Source organism: Passer montanus, unplaced genomic scaffold (genome assembly GCF_014805655.1).
Source record: "Passer montanus isolate IOZ18808 unplaced genomic scaffold, ASM1480565v1 scaffold21, whole genome shotgun sequence".
In the NCBI taxonomy this organism is placed as follows: Eukaryota; Metazoa; Chordata; class Aves; order Passeriformes; family Passeridae; genus Passer; species Passer montanus.
The window spans coordinates 9,635,027-9,654,153 of NW_024366703.1; the positions used below are offsets into that span (position 1 = coordinate 9,635,027).

Sequence of the window (19,127 nt, forward strand, 5' to 3'; positions counted from 1 at the left end):
TCCGGCAGCGCTGCGCGCGGCGCGCCCCGCCCCGCGGGCGGACACATGGTTCGCACATGGAGCCAGCGCGCCGCGCTCATTGGCCGCCGCCTCCCGGGGGCGGGGCCGCGCGGGCCGCTCCACCAATGCGCGGCGCCGGGGTCCCCCCGAGTGACGTCACGCGTTGCCGAGCGGGCCGGTGGGGGGGGCGCGGGGCCGGGGGGCTCGGCCCGGGGGCTCCGGGAGCCGCGGGGACCCGGGGGTGGCACCGGGACACCTCGCCGGGAGCCCCGGGCTCCGCTCCGCCACCGGCGCTTTGCCCTCGTTTTCCTCGGGTCTCTCTGTTACTCTTTGTTTTGTTTTTCCGCGGAGCATGTGCTGCGTTTTGTTTTCCGTTTAACTTTACAAAGGGACCAGCGGGTCCCTGGCCGCGCGTCTCCATCGCAGCATCGCCCTCTGCTCGCCTCCACCCCTAAAGAGCTGCAGGTCCCGCGCAGGTGGCGATGTAGGGTGCCCTTGTTCTGCGGGAAAAGCTCCGCAGGCTCCCAGGGAAAGGGATCCCACTGCGGAGGAGCTGCTCTGCCGCTGAAGCTGCAGCCAACAGCCCTTGTTCTTTGCTCGCCCAGAACAAATCCAGGCTGCTGTTCTGTTTTGGAAAGTTGGGTTAATACTGGGATGGGATATTTTTTTGTCACGTGCTAATTGTTATTTCGTAATGAATCTGCAAAGCCAGCTGAGGAGCTGAGCTGCGCGGTGAGCGGCAGCTGCGAGCAGGAAAATGACAGGAGACACCAGCAAGAACTGGGTTTGCATGTGAAAACAGCAGTATCCCTGGTTTGGAAACTGAGTGTGAGACCGCTGGTTTAGGCTTGTTTTTTTTTTCCTTGACGAGTGTTCTTGTTGTGAAGGGAAACTGTCAAAATCATGCCCTTTTTTCAGGGTGGGGGGAGATAGAATTTTCCTTGCTGTTGAGGTGGATAGTATCTGATCTTTTATACGCTCCATTAAAAAATTTATCATTCCTTGTTTGGAACTGGAGAATGAGTAGGACAGCAGGATGCAGGATTTTTTATTCCTAGATTTTTAAAAGAGGTGTTTTCATCTAAACAACTCCATTCCTGAGCACTTGTTTTTTCACTGAAGCTTTCACTAGTAATTGTTGAGGTCATAATGTTGAAAATCATCACTTTTATTAGGCTGCAAAACCTTTCAGTATTTTAATGTGCAATCAGGACATTTTAGGGTGAGAAGTCCCATTTAACCAAAGGTTCAGCTGGTGATCGTGCTGTTCAGAACGTGACCGTCATAAACCAGGCAGCTTTTACGTGTTGCTCCCAAACAAAGAAAAATGCTGCTGGGATTGGAAAACAATCTCTGAGCCTTACTGGCCCTATCTAAGCTAAGGAACAGCTGCAGAAGCAGGAGGGCTGTATCCTAATGTATATACATCTCCTTTCTGGGAAGGGATTTGCATGCAGAGCTCAGGTTATTGCACCAAGAGAATGCTGTGCCCTTTCATCTGCCAGGGCAGGGGTGATTCCTCAGTGCACCCAGTCCTGGCAGCCTGACAGAGATGTTTTTAATGGTCACAACTCATTACAGTCTCTGAACTCACAATTCACAATAATCGGGTGGGCAATAAAGTTTGGTGATGGAGACTGCCAGGCTCAGTTGCAGTCAGACTTGGTGCTTGCCTGCTTCCTGCAGGATGCCCAGGTCATTTGACCGTGGTGTTACAAAGGGTGTAATGAGCTATTTTGGTGTTACTCCCATCAGGAAGGTGGCTGAGTCACAGCCCTGTTGTGCCAGGTGCTGTACATGCAGGGGAGTGACAGTGCCCTGCCCCAAGGAAACAGTCTTTAAAAAACAGAGGTGACACGTAGATGTTTGTCTCTTTCTGGCCAGGATGGGTGACAGGGACAGAGCTGGGTAAAGCTCCAAGATGCTGGCTGGGGTCAGCGTCAGCTGAAGGGCTTCAGTAGCCAAAAGAAGGAATTTAAGGAAGGGCTATTAAGGCCACTGTGAGAGTTCAAGTGATTTTCCTTGTTTCAGTTTTACAGTTTCTGATAAACTACACTCAGTGTCCTCATTCATTCTTCCAAGCCTTTGGTGGCTGTGCCGTGTTATTCACCTTCTCAAAACACTGTCCTCAGCAGGAGCAGATGCTGTTTGGTAGAGGAGCCCCCTGAGAGGTGGACACAACCTCTTCTCTTGTGGATCCAAATGCTTGGGTATCCCAGATGTGCATGTCACACCTTCTGGTGACAGAGGAGCAACTACAAGGATGTTTTCAGCCTCCAAAACACACCTGCCCTTGTCTGCAGGTCAGTGGTACAAGGCAGACAGCAGAGCCTTCCATGTCTAGGGCAGGACTTTCAGATAAGGCAGGAGTTTTCTACCTGCCTGAAGTCAGGCAGAAGTACGGAGATGATGGTGATGTACATTTATAGGTCCCACATCCTATCGTTGTGGTCATGAGTAATAGGAGAGGGGCCATGGGTTAGCTGAGTGGTGTGGAAACAGAGCCACAGGGCACAGAGCTGTGGAGCAGGGTAGGATATACTGTCAGGGCCGTGGCAGGGGGAGGCAGTGTTCAGGAGTGGCCTCTCAGCACCACCCTTATAGCATTCACTTATATTCTAAAATATTAGAATAAAAATTACCTGTGTTACAGTATGGTGACAGGGAAGGTTAGAATCCTCTTATCAGACTCTTTGGGTAAGCTGGAGTATTTTTGCTACTGAAATATAACTGAATTATTTTTCCAGCTGAGCCTCTAGGAGTGAATAACAGTGCTGCCTGCCTTCTTGCTGCAGTTCTCATGGTGAGACCACAAAACCCAATCCCAACACACCTTGCTAACTGACGTGTACAGGTTTCCAAATGACCTGTTTCTAGAAATTTAAGCTTGGTATCCAAGGAATAGAAACGTCACATGAAGAAAGTTACAGTGGCTGTTTTCAGAAATGAAAGTTGTGCTGAGGGCAGCTCTGTTGATACATCTGTAACCTCTGCAAATGCCACTTCATAAATAAGCAGGACTGAAAATCTGTAGCAGCTGAAATGCTGGAATTTGGAGGATGTTTTTAAAGGGACCTGGAATAAACTCAGCTGAGGTTTAGTATTGTACCAGGCATTCCCTTTGTGCGTGTGGACTCATGTTTTTGTCAGTAGGAGTTGCACAAATACGTGATGAGTCCTTCGGATACGATGACTTATCTGTAATAGGCATGGTGTGTAATACATTCTGATCTCACTACAGATACAGACCTGTGTTGCCATATCCTCTTCCAAAAGCATGAAGGCAATCAAGTCTCTGTAACAGGGGTGACAAGTTCACAGGTCTAATAGAGGTGTGCGTGCATGGGACAGGGGACCTTGCCCCTCGCAGGAGACAGCTAGATCTTCTTCAAGTGCTGGCTCTGTTTATCGATCTTCTGACCAGGAATAACAAATGGGTGATCTTAGATTTGTCCTTTGCTCCTGAATAATTCTCTCTGAGGGAGAACACAACTGAGCCTTGGGGATGAGTTAACAGTATCTTCATCATGTGGCTCCTTCCATTGTTAATGTGCTGTGTAGGGTCTTTTTCTGACACACCAAAGAAATGTCAGAAACTTGTAATTAGCAGAGGGCAGAAGAAGCTGAGACTGCCCTTGGTCTGTGTGCAGAGCTCCCATTGTATCAATGAGAGCTGGCCACGTGGCTCAAGGTCAGTGTAGATGGTCTTGGATCTTATGGTGATGTGATATATAGAGCAGTGTGGGACTCCTTTATTTTTATATTTTTCATCCAACTCACAGTAAACCCCTTTCATTCCTCCTGGTTCGTGACCTGGCCACAGTGATTCATGTGTTAGCCACTTCCAGGTTGGGATATTTTGACTCATGCTGTTTGGGCCCCAGCATAGAATTCAGAAGGAAGCCACAGCAGGAGAAATGATAGGGCAGAGGTAGAACCATGGAACTGTGCCAGAAGCACTGCTGAGAACCGATCACATCCCTTGTCAGCACAGCATCCTGAGAGCTGGAAGAGAAGCACCTTCTGCCACTGGCTGAAGAACCCTACCTTCTTGTTGTTTAGCTGAAGGACTCTGTATATTTTTCCTCGTGGAAATTCCCCTTAATTTTGCAGCTGGATCAGTTAAGTGACTTAATCAAAGTTACAGAGTAAGTCACTGATTCAGTATAAATTTGGGCACAGTACAGGTCTGAAAACAGAGCACATCTCCTGGAGAGAAGGAGCAAGTGACCCAAAGAGCCAATAGATCTGTGGCTTTTATCTTATTGTTTGGCAGAGCTTAGTCTTTGATCAGAGCATGCACTTTATTCCTGTTCAAACCTTTGGATATCCCAGAGGTTTGGTCCTGAGAAACGTCTGTCCTCAGTCGTGGATGGGTTCCAGGTACCAGAGGGAGTGCTGAAATGGATTATCTGATGCCTTGTGAAAGGGTGGAGCTCCCGGATGAGAAATGAGGCCATGTCCTGTAGGCACTTGTGGGTCCCTCAGTGAAGGTATTGCAAGCCTTGGAAGGGAGTTGAGTAGGTGGGACTTGGGTTGTGCTCCAGTCTGCTGCTGCAAGTCCTGCAGTGCTGAGCTGTCACAGTCGTGACTACAAGAACAGAGACCTGTTTGTTACAGTGCTGATATGTTGTTCAGATGAAACAGAGGTGGTATGGATCTGCTGTTCGCGGAAATTTGGGGAATCACTGAATTTTGCACTGTTGTGAGAGTGCCAGAAAATGGCACCAGGGTTCTCTGTTCAAGCTTTGATTGCACAAGTGTTAGATTTCAAGGATTTGAAAACAGTATTAAGAGTTTGGAGGGTTTGTGTGAAGGTGGGCAAAGGGAGCATTTATGGCTGTTGCCATCTTGATGTTCCTCCCAGAAAATGCAAATGGTTGGGAACAGGAGGATTTTAGCAAAAGCCAAATACAGAATGAAAAACAAGGCAGCTTAGCCAAAGGGATTGCCCTTATTGAAAATAACTTCCACATAGCAAGGCATTGTGTTATTTCTAAGGTTTGTGTTCAAAGCAGAGGGCTGGGCATCTTGATTTGTGAGACGTGTTCCTGTTCCACCTCTGACTTAGGGTGTGTCTTCATGTGAGTAATTATGCTGCTTACACCTCAGTTTCCCTTCCTGTCAAGTGGAAAGAAAATAGCTGAAGTAATTTTGGGTTTGAGAAGCTTAAAGCATTACTTTTGGAAAGCTCTTAGAAAATTTCCCTGATGGAAGTTGCTAGTATAATGTAAGTGATGGTGATGTTGATAAAAAACAGATCACATCTGTTATACTTGATGAAAATAGTACAGCAGCATTTCAGATGTAAATATTAATTGATTTCTGCACTGCAGATTTCTTCTTGGATATTTAAATTATTGCTAAGGAGGAGGGAAAGGCTATCAGGGAGATTAACAAATCCATTATTAAGGCTGGAAATGGAGGGTTGCCGAAGTGCCATTTAATAAAATGTAAAAAGCCCCTTTCTAAAGGGCGAAGCAGCAGAACACACAATGAAAGTGAATCACAGCTGCCAGAAGGGATGCCAGCAGCAAGCACTTATAATCAGAAAACTGTACTTACAGATCATTCGTAGCCACTAAATTAAATGATCTCATTCTCCCCTAAAATACTCTTCCCTTAGCCCCTCCCCAGTGTTGTCTGTGGATTGCTCAACCACATTTAAAATCTGACTTTGGGGGCTTTTTGGTCAGCAGTTGAATGGCATTGGGCCTCTTCATGCTATTTACTTTCCACCCACTTTTGTTTCTGTCACACTCTGGCATTTTGCAGGCTGACCTGCCTACACGGGCACTTGGGATGGCAATTGCAAGATTTTACAGATCTGCTGTGGCTCCACAGTTGACTTGCCGCTTCTCTAGAACTCCTTCTTTGGGGAAATGTCCCACAATTTATTCCCAAATTTGTCTTTGTTTCACCCAGTTTCTTTTTTTTTTTTCTAATTGTACATTGTTTACTTCAGAAACAAAGACTTGGAAGCTGAGCTGAAGTATAAATGCAAGAGCTTGTCCTACATCATTTCACACAGAGCTGATCCTGCTGTTACTTCTTTCCAGGCTGATTTAATTCACCATGTGTATCAGGATGCCCCTCTCATCCTCTCTTGTTTTATAACTTGAACTTTACCTTCATGAGGCTGACACTCTGATATGCTCTTAACCTACCCTTTCATTTTCCAGCCGTGGGTTTCCCTTTTAACCCCTAGAGTGGCACCACACATCTCCCAATGTGCCATCAGAAAAGCTAATGGCAGTGGATGCTCCCAAGGGCCTGTTTTACAGTGATTTTGGGGCTTCATCATGAGTTTGGGGAGTTGGAGTTGCAGGGTTTGGGTTTTTTAATGTTTAATGTTGCTAATCCTGAGAAGCAAATGTCTCGCTGGTTTTGGAAGTAGGTTAAAGGAAGCACAGTTAGAGCCCAGAAATGCTCTTGTGTTAACCTCTCTGTTGTGGAGATGTCTGTGCACCTTTTCCCTAATCCAAGATATTATGAGTAGTCCTTGAGACTGCCCAAATTTGGAATTTTCCATGTGCTTTTGACAGTCTCCTCTATGGGCAGTTTCCAGTGTAGAAATATGAGGCGGGGCAAGAGAATGCTTTGTTCCCTGAGTTCTGCCCCAGCCCAAATCCAGTCTTTGCACGTGCTGTGGTCTGGCTGGGTGTGGGTGCAGGAGTGGAGACTCTCCTGTCCGAGCAAGGGCTGGGACTGGCTTTCCCAGAATGAGGGAGGGATGTCCCAGCTTCCTTTATTTTTCAGCTATCCCACCTTAAGAGAAACAAAACAAATGAACCCCTAGAGATTCGGAGATGAAAAGGTCTGTGTAAGAACTGAATCGTGGTATTATTTTTACCTCCATCAGCTGCAAGCCTGCAGTTTTCTGAGGAAACCTCAGAAATGGTGAATCAGCAAATTGTGTGTAGAGAAAAGTTAGCTATCCTGAATCCACTTTTTTCAGCTCTTCTCTCGCTGAGTGCTGCCGACTCTTGCAGTTCCATCACGAGTCTCCTGATACTCTGTGCTCTGCCTAAAGCCCTTGCTACCAGCCATGAGCCATTGATTGAAAATCTCTGCTTTTTTGGGATTTTTTTTCAAGGTACTTTTCTGTCTCCCATTGTGTTGGAGGAATGTTTGCAAATGTAATCAGTCATGGCCTAAAGGTTCAGAAAATAACCCCAGTCAGAACTACAAAACAGTCTTTGGGGGATTCTAAGTCAGATTCAGTTGGAGATTCAGATATTTACTGTGAATGTTATGATTCTGATCTTGAATGTTTTCTGAGTGCATCCTTTTTGAGTAAGTCAAATATTTCAGAGACTGGTGTAATACAATTCTGTGTTATCAGGTTTTTAAGCTCCATTCCAGCTAATGCTTAAGTTGGTAAAATTCAGAGTGATAGAAGTGATCCAAGGGTTTGTACCTAAATAAAAATCAGTTGTGCCCTGTTAATGTGCTACTTCAAGTATAGTGTCTATGGTATTTCTTGTCTATGCTCTTGAATAATGCACATTTTAAAATGGGCCTTGCTCCTTAACCTCCCGTGAAAAACAATGTATCAGCCACTCCAGGTGGGAATTCCTGGCACCTTTTCTTTAGTTCCATCTCCACAGGTGAGATGCAGAAAGTTTCCACGCTGTGGCCGTGGCTTTGTCTTTTGTGGCCTCTCTCATTTATCCTTGCCACAGCCCTGCCAGTTCCGTGTGGGCGGGCATGGAGCCCTCGCCTGGGCTGCTGTGTCCAGTTCTGGGCTTCTCAGTTCCAGAAGCTCCTCGAGCTCCTTCTCAGACAAGGGGCTCCTCGAGCAGCTGCAGTGGAGGGCAACAGAGCTGATCAGGGGACTGGGGCGTCTCTCCTGAGAGGAAAGGCTGAGGGAGCTGGGCCTGTTCAGCCTCAAGAAGAGACATCTGAGAGGGGATTTTATTAATGGCTGTCTGTTGGAAGGGAGGTGTCAGAGGTTGGACCTGGTTGTTTTCGGTGGTGCCCAGCAATGGGACACATGGCAACGGGCAGAAACTGATACACAGCAGTCCCACCTGAATGTGAGGAACTGTGCAAGCACTGGCACAGCTTGCCCATAGAGGTTGTGGAGTCTCTGTCACTGGAGATATTCCAGAGCCGCCTGGATGCAATCCTGTACGCTGTGCTCTGGAGTGACCCTCCTTAGCTGGGAGGTTGACCCACCGTGGTCCCTCCCAGCGTGACCCACTCTGCGATTCTGTGACCTGACCACCACCACCACCTCGGGGTCTGGGTGGGCACGGAGCCATCCCCTCAGGCGTGAGGACGCACAGCCATTGCCCCGGGAGCTGCCCCCGCCCCGCTCCGGCGGTGCCTCGGCGCTCCCGGGAACTGCATTTCCCAGCCCGCCCCGCTCCGCTCCGCTCCGCCCGCCCTCGAGCGCCGGGCAGAGGTAAACAAAGTGCTGCGAGGCGGCGGGCGGGGCGGCGGCCGGAGGGGCCGGTCCCGCCGCGGGGCTGCCGGGCCGAGGGGGCCGGGGCTGGGATCCTGGCAGGGCCCGGCGCGGGGCCATCGGGGCTGGCCGCGGGGGCAGCGCTCGGCCCGGCGCTGGGGCAGAAATAGGCGCTCGCCGCTCCCCGGCGGGAGCATCCCGGAGCGGGTCCTTCCTCCGGCATTTCCTCGCGTGTTCCCTTGCCGCCCCTCGCCCTCCCAGGAGAGCCGCCCCCGGGACGGTGTGACGAGGCCCGGGCACTGGGCAGAGACGGCGATCCCCGGCGCCTCCCCAGCGCAGCCGCCCCCGTGTCCAGCGGGGGAGCCGGGAGCGTGGGGGCGGAGGGCGGCCCGGGGCTGCGGAGCCCCCCGGCCATGGAGCAGGTCCAGATGATCAACATCCAGCGGCTGCTGGAGGCGGCCGAGTATCTGGAGCGAAGGGAGAGAGGTAATGGGGGAGGATGGGTGCCCTCCGTGAGGGGAACGGGTCTGGGGTCAGAGCCCCACCGAGGGGGCAAAGTGACCCCGGAGAAGGGATCAGAGCCGGTGTTTGCTGTCGGGGTGAATCCCCAACAGTGAGGGGCTGGATGAAGGATAGGGTGATGAGTCCTCCTGAAGGTGGTGGGTGAGGTGGAATGTTTTTGCAGAGTGGGGGAGATTGACGTGGATGTGGTTTCTGGGAGGAAAAGGGGGTATTGGTGTGAAAGTTTTCCACTGGGCTGGAGGGATGGTGGTGGGTGGCTCTGGCTCAGCAGAGATGTCAGTGGCACAGTGAAATACATCTGGTCTGCCTGGTTCAGATAGGTTGGGCAGGAGGAGAGAGATGAGGCACTCTCTGGACTGTCATGGCTTTTTTTTTTAAATATTTTCAATGTTTGAGTGCTGGTGACCTTCCTCCAGGGTTGGCAGAGACTTTATACTTCCCTTCCTCCCTTTTCTCCAAGCCCAGTCCACTTCCCTGTGAATATATCCTCTGTCATTTCCCTGAGCTGTGATTAAGGGCCTCCCCAGCTAGGCCAGCGTGTTAGTGGTAGGCCTGCCTGCTGACTTCTTTATGGGTTTTTTTTCCTTCTTTATTTTTATTTTCTCCTCTCCTTTTTCTTTTTAGGTTTTTTCGGTTGGTTTTTGTTTTTAATGCCTTGCCTGTTGATTCTCTTGCAGAGTGTGAACACGGCTATGCCTCGACCTTCCCCTCAGTTCCAAGCCCTGGACTACAAGACCCAAAGCCCGCGCGGAGGCTGAGCCGGGCACGGAAATACAGCGGCAGCGGCAGCATTGCCAGCATTGCCACCAGGTACCGTGTGGGCAGCACAGCACAGGGGCACGGCTGGCTGGGGGCGTCGAAGCTGCAGAACAAAGTTGGAGGCAGTGGAGAGAAATTTGCCCTCTTGGAAAAACGGGGAGAGTCTGAGCAGCTAGAGGGGTTTAGAGCTGGGGCACACAAGTGCAGCGTCCATTCTGGGTCCATAGCACTGGAAGTAGAGGGGACACAGGGGAGCTGGATCTGAAGTGGCACTGCCAGCTGACATCATGCCAAGTCTCAGATGCTGCAGAGGGAAGGGGAATAGGGAGATCTGTTCATAAGGTTTAGGGAGGAGGTAGGCAATAGCTATTCCCATTATATACAGCTGATGTCTTTCCAACCCAGAAATCACTGCTTTTAAGGGATAGTGCATGTGCAGCCTGGGTGCTTTGGGATTGTAATGACAGGCATGATTTGAAGCAAGGAAATGTTTTGAAATGGATCCCCTACAACAAATGGGAGAGAGGGAGATGACTGACTGTAATGTACAACATGTTAAAAATTCAGTTCAGGAAAACAAAGCTGTGTTTCAGTCTGCCTTTCAGGGCAGTGGGACTTCCCAGCTTTTGATAGCTTGGTAATTGTAGAACTCCATGGTTTTGACACTTTTCTTATTATACAATGGCATGTTTTTTGGTTTCTTAAATCTAGAAGAGACAATAGGATTAAGCCTATTGCCTGGTGCTGTGGTTGCATCTGCCTCTTCCCTCTCATTCCTGTTCTTTGTATTTTTGTTTGCTACCTTCTGTAGGTTTGTTCAGACCTTGTTGAGACCTTCTGGGATAGAGAAACTTTAGAAACATAAAGTATGCCTTTGAAAAGGCATTTGCAAGCTTGCTTTTACTGCAGCAAGGCCTGTGCAATCCATAAAATGGTGGCAGGTGGCTCAGGTGATTAAGGCTTTCTTAAGGCCATTGGGAAGGACCTGTAAAGGCCTAAGGGAAAGGTGCCTTTGCTTGCAGTGATTCTGCTTCGGCAGCATTTGATAATAAAGGTTGTTGGAAGCAATGTTAGGACACCTTGCTGTGGGCAAGTTTTCTTCATCAGGATCAGCATATCTGGAGCTCTTTGTATGCTCAATGTTTGTATTTGCTTCTCTACCTCATCCAGCCTCTCCTAATTTGCAGCCAGTTGTGGCTCTTTATTGTTTATCATGAACCAAAGCCCCCAGTCCTGTGACTTTGTTGGAAAATGATGGCAAATGCTGAATTGAGGTCGGTATTTTCTCTCTAGGTTTCCCACATACTATTTTTCCATCCCACACCTCTTTGTCTCAAAGGCCTTTGTCATGGCAACCTGCCCTTCTCCAGAGGAGGGCTGGAAGCACATCCCCCTCAGGAACTCCTTAGCACTGAATCCAGCAGCCTGTAGGCTGGAGAGGGATGCAGAGCACTCCCAGTCCCTGGGGCCAGGGTGCTCAGCAGGCCCTGCCAGCACAGAGCTCCAGGCACAGCTCTCCCAGGGCAGCTCTGGTGCTGTCACCAGCCCACTGGGCCCTTGAGCCTGACAGGCTGAATATATTCATGTGGGGGGAAAGGCAACAGAGAGGCAGAAGAGGTACTTTCTAGTCCTACTTAAACCTTCTTTATACAAGGAGTACTGAAGCGAAATTGAATTTTTAGAGTCAGAGCATTGTTACCCCAGAGTGTTTCCTCCTGTGGTTGTTTCAGCCTCAGGGAGTGACCAGTATCAGGTCTGCTCCAGGCAGGGACCAGAGTGGGTTTTTTGGGGAGCTCAGACCTTACATGCACAGTTGGAAATGGAAGTTTCTTTTAGCACAAGTCGTAGCAGCTTGCACTTGCTGCAGGAGATGGCAGGCCTTCCAGATGGCTGAAGTGCCGGGAAGTGACAACTGTGAAGTTTAGGGTGCCTCCAAATTCACTGCAGTGTCTTTTGTGTGATGCTGAGTATAGCATCGGCCTTGTTTAAGGAAGGCTCTGTATCATCTCTTCCTGTTAAAATCAAAGGGGCAATTCAGTAAGTTCTGTCTGGTGGAGTTGGAATGGACTTTGAATTAAATATCAAGTCCTTGATGAAGAACAAAACTTACATTTCATGTGTGGACAGGAGATTTTCTTAGATTGCTTTTGTCTCAAAATGTTTCATTAGTGTAGAGGAATTATGCATTTAGATCTCATGCAGATCTTGTAATAAAACAGCCTCCTGTAAAAATGTCTCTCAAGCAACCTTGGGAAAGAGATAATGTTTTCCTTTTTTAAAATTTTTTTTTATTTATACACCTTTATGAATTCTTTTACAATTTGGCACGTGTACATTGTTGATGGTCTTTATTGAACCAAATAATCTATGATTTTGTGGTTCAGGGTATTTACAAAGCCTGGTTGCTTGTTTGATTAATATTTTAATTCCAAGTATTTCCCTTCTGCATTTGCAGCCCAGACGTGACAGCTCTTTCCTTCTGACAGGCTCTGTGCTGTCATTGCACAAACACCCAGAAAGTTCTGAGGAGCAGAGAGCCCAGTCCTGGATGGCAGTGGTGGAGCAATTCTTATTCTTACAGAACTATGGTGGTCTCACGGTCTCAGCAAAATAATTCTTTTCTACTCCAAATAAGGGTGTGCAGATAAGAGGAAAACATTGCTTCATAGTTTCTAATTCATGTGATGCAATTGTAAGGAAGGATGTTGTAGCTCAGGTTCTCTTTTCCTTTGCTTGTCTCTGTTGTGCAACCAACAGCATGGAGCTTGCTGCAGAGGGCTTCCCTCTGCAATCATTATCTACATGAATGTGCAGTGTTTCATGCAGATATTTGAAAGACATAGTGAGTTTGAGTTAAAACATGAATGTGTTTAAAAATGCAGTTTTACTTTAGTCGGGAATATTTTGGTATGGGAAATTATCCACCTGCAGAAAATAACTGGAGAATCACAGTCATTGTTACCTGGTATTTATAATAGACAAGGGAAACATTTTTTTGACAAATTCTGCTTAACGCATAGATGAAAGCAAAAACTCAAGCAAATTAAAAACCCAAGTTAGCCAACAAGTGTTACATTTGAATTGAATATTGCTTCCTTCAATTTGCTCTTGACAAAATTGTCTTCTAATTTTTGGAATGGGATGAAAAATGAACAGAGGTTTTTTACAGCATGTAGTATCACTTATTTATTGTTACTTTCTTCAAAAGATGTTTCTGGGGCAGAACCTGAGTTCTAAAACATTGCTAGAAAAATTAAAGTCTGTGCTGGGAGTGCAGTTCTGTGGGTACATTAAATTGCACACAATGTCACTGGAAACTGCTATCATGGACCCTACATGTGCAGTTCTAATAGACCCAATTATTTGAAAGGTTCATTATAGTTAGTTAGGATTAGCCTGGCTTGATATTTATACATTTCGGAAAATAATTGAGAAGAATTTTTAATCAATTAAATCATTGTGTCAGCAGGAAATAAAATAAACAGTAGGGTTGCTAAATTATTTTTTCCCCCAATAATACCGTCAATTTAATGAAGTTAAGATTTATAATGAAATCTGAAATTACATTATAATATTAGATTGTCATTTGTGTTTTGTTTTTATTTAGGCTCTCAGGCATCTAGAAAGCCTCTTGTTTTTTTGTCTAATCCTGGGGAAATACCAAGCATCCTCCCAGCAGCACTGGGAGCCTTCAGCTCTCCCAGGAGGCCCATGTTGTTAAGGGCTCTCAAATAATCTATTGCTCAGTTCCATGGGGGAGGGTTTGATCTCTGTCCAGTTTCTTTTTCGTTTCATTTTCCTCTCTTCCCATTATCCTCCCTTGTGTCTGGCACTGCCTCCCAAGGGCCTTTCAGACACCTACAGTCTGGTAGCAGGTTGCTTGCAGAGCTTGGAGTCAGCAGCTGAGTATGGTAAGGCATTTTGGGCATGTTGTATTAGAAATCTGTGTGTCTGGGTTTCTTTGCCCTCCTGGCTGTTGTACTGGTGCAGCTCCTCATTTTCTCTGTCGTTGCACCCTCATCTACCCATATGAAACTTTTTTCCCACTTCTAAATTCCATCACTTGGTTTTGTGCTGAATCTTTTCTGTAGGCCTTTGGAACTCTCTCTTGAGGATTGACACAGGGACTGTACTGCTGAAACCCTCAGGTATCCTTGGCTTTGACTTGGTTTGCTCACAGTGTCCCAGAGCAGGGACTGTGGGGTGGGTGTGTATTAGGTACTCTGTGTGCCTGAGGTGATGGCTTAACGTGGCACAGGCTCACAAATGTGTGCAGGAGCTCAAAGTCTGTGGCTGCAGGTGAATCTGCAAGTCAGCCTTGGGTGACTGGTGCACAAGAAAGCTGATTTACCACAGCAGCAGCGCTGTGCAGCTGTACCTCACTGTGCAGGGGAGGAGGAGGGGGGTTGGTGAACATTGCACAGTTTCAATATATTTTATCTTTTCTGTCAAAGGAGGTTTCCACCCTCCTCCCCCCACATCGTGCTGCTGACTGAGTACCTGGCAATTTTCAGTCCTTCCTGGAGCCTCTGGAGTTAGGACAGTGCTGTAATTATGATTTCACTGGGAGAGAGAGGGTGTGCAGGTGGATGAGTGGTTTGCCTGTCTTGTGTAAGGAATTCCTGAAAGAGCAAATAGCTGTGTCAGCTCTTGTTGATCTGTTTTTCTGCACAAAGCCCCTACCCCTATCTTCCTGTCCCAGAGACCTGGTGTCTGAGACTTTCTGTCCACAGCTTTCCTGCTTCCTAGGCTTTATAGCTGTTACTTGTTTCTGGGTGATACTTTGTTTATTTGCTTGTGAGTTTTATGGTTGTTTTTTTTCAATCACACCTCACTCCACAGCTAGTGGGAGTTGAGTTTTGACTCTCTGTGTGTAGGTGGGTTAGAATCTGGCCCTTGTGTAATATGGGGATGATAGAGGCTGCTTTCTGCCTCAAGCCTTGTAGTGCCTTGTAGTGAAGCTCTATTCATGGCTCAGGACCTGGCGTTGCTTCATAGAGTACAAATCCACACGTGTAAAACAGAGAATGTGTGAGATCTGCTGTGCCATGTTTTGAGTTATGCTTCATTTTGATCATGTACAAGCAGTGTGATTAGTATCTGGAATCTTCATCTTGCTGTTGAAACTTTGTCTGGATGTACTTGGAGACAGGATCTTGCCTCTCAGTAGAGGGTATACCTGAATATGCTGGTTAATTTTTCAAGAAAGGGAAGCTGAACAAAGCTGGGCTGTTAAGGATTGCTTTTCTCTTAGAGATATTGAGGGAGACTGGCCAGCAGTAATGAGTATAGCGAGGTATGTGCATGATTATTTTTGAGAAAGCATAATGGCAGTATAAATGTTGGGCTGGGAAGCTGGATTGGTTGTCCATACACAAGAGGCAAATCACCCCATATTCAAATCCCACTGTCTTTGTAGGTTTGTACCTGCATACAGGTGCTCAGAGAAGGCTGGCAAGGTAGGACTGTACCAAACTCTGTTCAGCCTCAGCACATCCCTTCTGCCCATTTGCCCCAGTGCAATCTGCAAGTGTAGATAAGCAACTCCCAGTGTTGCTGAACCTGCCAGCACTACATCATGTGAGATCCTGACATGATTTGGAAAACAAAGTACCCCATGTAGGTGAGATTTTGTATACAGTGTCTTCTCAGTGGTGCTTGGCTTTGCAGTACAGCTGGCAGGTTACCAGGAAAACACAGAAAGTGGGGTGAACCCAGTAAATGAGAAGCATAAACCCCCCTCCCTAGTGAGGAATGAGGCCTCCAAAAGGGCAAGAGCTGATGTAGCAATTTCCATGGGGGAACCCACTGTGTTCCTCTTTGTGACCCTGTTTATTTTATAAGCCTCCAAGGAAGAAGATCCTGCAGAGCTGCAGTTCCTGTTTTCCTTTGTGTATTGGCAATATAGCTGTGTATAGGGATATCTTGGTGGCAGGGAGTCTATGCAGAAACCCACAATTCTAGGCTCAATTTATGTCTTGTACTTTCAGTAGTTGTAAAATGTAATTTGTGCTCCCTTTAGACTATCCAAATTGTGCAAAGAGGCCTTTGTGTAAACCAGAAGTAGGCCCAGTTGTTGATGTTATCTGCAACTGAGCTATAATTCTCTGCTGCAGCATCTGTCTGCTGTGAAGTGTCTCTGTGTGTGGCTGAAGGCTCATGATCCCTTTGTCCTCCCAGATTTGGGGGAATCCTCTACAGGAGTGGGAGTCAGTCAGGGCTCATGCTGTTGGTGTTGCAGCACTGCCCAGTTAGAGCTGTGCTGCAGCTGCCGTGGGCTGATTTGCATCACTGATCACAGTGCTGGTGTGATGACAGGAAACTTCACATTTTGGTTCTTGTGTTCTCAGGGTCTTTTGTGAAGCTTGTTAGACCCAGCCCCTAGAGAAATTTAGTGTCCTGAGATGGTGGGGAGGATATTTGGGGCAAACCTGGTCTCAACTGTTCCTGCAGTTCTCTTGTTTTCTCTTTCCATTGTATTCACTGTACAGGGCAATTCTCTGGTTTAAGTCATATTCCTTCTTTGTCAGTTGTTTTGGTTTTCTTCCCATCTCAGCACATTTGTACACTTTTTATATCTTCTCTGTGTAATGCTTCATCCACAACACATGCAGGGATTTATCCTTGATGCTTTTGTTTAACCTGACCTGGTGCTGTGCTCAGCAGTGAATTGGTTGTCACCTGTAGTGTTGATTCCATCTGTTCTCCTGTTTGTAGGTAAGACTGACTTTTTCCTTTCCTGCTCCTGATGGAGCTTTCAAATCCATTTCTATTTCTGACCCAAACAGACTGGTCAATGTCCTGCTGCTGAGTTAATTGTCTTGCTTGTTGGAGTTCCTGCTGTTCATCATCTCCTGATCCCTCCTGACAAACTTCTGCCCAAATTCAAAGACTGGCTGCTATTTTTTCTCCTCCTGAGAGTGTTGGCTCTTACTCCCTACCTTCTTTGAACCAACAAAGATAGGATTTGTTTTTGTTGACTTATTTTGGGCTCTCTTGATCAGAGGCTGTGGGTCTCTGGGGCTGTGCACTTGGCTGGCCTTTGCCTGGATCTCTTCTCTATGAGACACTGCCTTGTTGATCAGCTCAGAGAGAACAGGCCTGCTTTTTCCATCTTGCTGGATATATTCCCATCTCTCTTTTCTGTGTTCCCTACTGTACTTTCAGTCCTTTCATTCTCTGATATGAAAGTGATTTCGCTTCAGTTCTGTTGCTTTATGAATCCAGTTTGAAGTAGCCTTAGATGATTTCCAATATTATCTTAATTACTTGTTTATGCTTTGCTGCTTGCTCTGTGAGAAGCAGGCATGTGAACTGAAAGCAGTTCTTTTGCCTCAGTTTTGATTAAAGCTCCTCTCCATAAAATAGTCGATTATTTTCTGAAAGCTTCTCATTTATCTCCTACCATCTGTTACACCATCAAGAAGGGAGAAGTTGTGAGAAAGGACAGATGACAGTGGGATTGCTGTTGGGGCTGCTGCTCCAGGGGTCATTGCCCAGGTGCCTGGGCAGCACTAAAGCAGCATATAGGCATGGTAAGGTAAGATGGCACTGCTTCTGCTTTGCCTTTAGCAGTGAGGCTACAAAGTGCAGCAGTTCATGAACTGCTTCACAAACAGCCTAGCCATCTGGGAGCTGTGGGAGGTAGCCACCTTGCAGCCTTCATGGTTGGTGCTGCTTGTGAGCCAGAACTGTAAGAAGAGAAGAAATCGAAGCTCTTCCATTTTTCTCAGCCTTTCTTTTCCATGGATCTCCCAAATGCTGGATGAGTGTGTTCCTGTTGACAGAATACAGTCCCAGATATAAGGACATCTGGGTTCTCTTCCTGATTTTCTTACAGCCTGTGGAGGCTTTGTGCCTCAGTTTCCCTTAGTACAGCATGCAGCTAACAATATTGCCAATGTATTTTCCTGATTTAAAGTATATTTCCCCCTGCCTTCATCTCCAGGCACAGTATTGCAGCAGTATGGTTGTAACATGAGAGAGAACTAACAAGCCTAAATAGAAGTGAAGGAAGTCTGGCCTGGCCCACAGCCATACAAATGCCATCAGTTTCTTTTCAAACAAAGTGCAGTTCAGTCAGGTGGTGTTTACTCAAAAAGCCTCACTTTCCCCAGTGCATCTGAAGGCAGTTTCTTGAGGGCAGAAGATGCGTGTTTGCAGAGAAGTACATGTTCCCCAAACAGACTGCTGCACTGCAGAGGGCACTGCCTAGGCTATTTCTGGAAATGACCATCTTCCTCAAAAGGGTAATGTTATGTGTGGGAAGAAGCACGTTACAGGGCAAGGGCCTGGCATGCTGGGCCCTTGGATCATTTCCTGAGTGTGCTGCCGAAAGGCTGCACGATCTGGGCACGTCAGATGACCTACATGGGTCCTACCATCTGCACATTGTATGGTTCCCACCATCTGTACATTGGGGTAATGCACACACTTTTCTAATCCTGTTTTCTAGAAGCACTATAGATGTTTTAGAGCTTGTAACTGTTTTAAAGAAGATGAGACTTAAGCTCCTAAGTTTTCTAGGGAGATTTGAAAATGGCCTCCTGTGTCTTTATTCTTTTTCTGTGAACCACTGCAATGCAGGTACCAGCAACTGGGATACTGGTCTTGAAAGGGAACAAGTTCCTGACCATGTAGTGAGACTGTCATATCCTGCTGGAAGTCAGCAGGACAGGGACCACATAGAGAAGTGTTTGTATTTTTCTGTCCTCATTCTTTGTCATGCTCTTCCTTGTTCATGGGAGAGCTTGGAAGTGCATGGTGACACTTTTCTTCAGCAGGTCATGATGTACACAGTTTTGTCAAAATATTAAAAAAAGGGCAAGAATCTGTTTACAAGAAGCTCAAACTCCCTTGCATCATGGATCACAGATGGGAGTCTTGCCTTGGTGAAGGCAAAAATATTCTTCTTCCTGACATGTGAGAATCTATCTGAATTGTCTGAGTTCTAAATTGTTATAGAAGATGTCATCTGCTGCATGTCCAAGGGGAATGGACTAGGGTTTTTCTACAGAAATGGCTAAGGTACTTCACCAAGTGAACATACATCAGCCTTTGTCTCTGATCTCTGTGTACCAGCCCCTTTTGACGTGGTTAACTGTGGGCTGGGAAGAGAAGGAAGTGGTTTCTGTAGGACTTTTGCTCACTTTTGGCAGGAGTTAGAAGGCAGACAAATGGAGCAATGAATACCACTTTGGAGAACTTGCTTCACTCTGGGCTGCTGTCAGCTGCCTGGTGTCCAGACAGCAAGCCTCTTTCAGGCCAGCTTGTTATGGGGGACCCCAAACTGTCTATTTCTCACACTGACCTTTTCCAGGATACAAACATGGGATCTGGACTGTGGAAGTGCTGGTGGTGTACAGCCTGAGGGGGCACCAGCAGGGCTTGTGCTTAGAACATGCAAAGTGGCCCAGAAAATGAGGTCCTTGGGGGT

General features: G+C 47.1%; 1 protein-coding gene across 2 annotated transcripts in view; it reads left to right on the plus strand.

The window, feature by feature from the left end:
• MXI1 (MAX interactor 1, dimerization protein) overlaps positions 1-19,127 on the plus strand; it is a 55,290-nt gene that overhangs the window by 939 nt on the left and 35,224 nt on the right. The window contains exons 1-2 of one of the 2 annotated variants that reach the window (XM_039709120.1): positions 8,421-8,896; positions 9,610-9,742. In XM_039709120.1, coding sequence (XP_039565054.1) covers positions 8,824-8,896; positions 9,610-9,742 — 206 coding nt within the window. In that variant the 5' untranslated portion in view covers positions 8,421-8,823. Of the gene's footprint in view, positions 1-8,420; positions 8,897-9,609; positions 9,743-19,127 lie in introns of those variants that run through there. The other variant, XM_039709119.1, reaches the window with a different exon arrangement.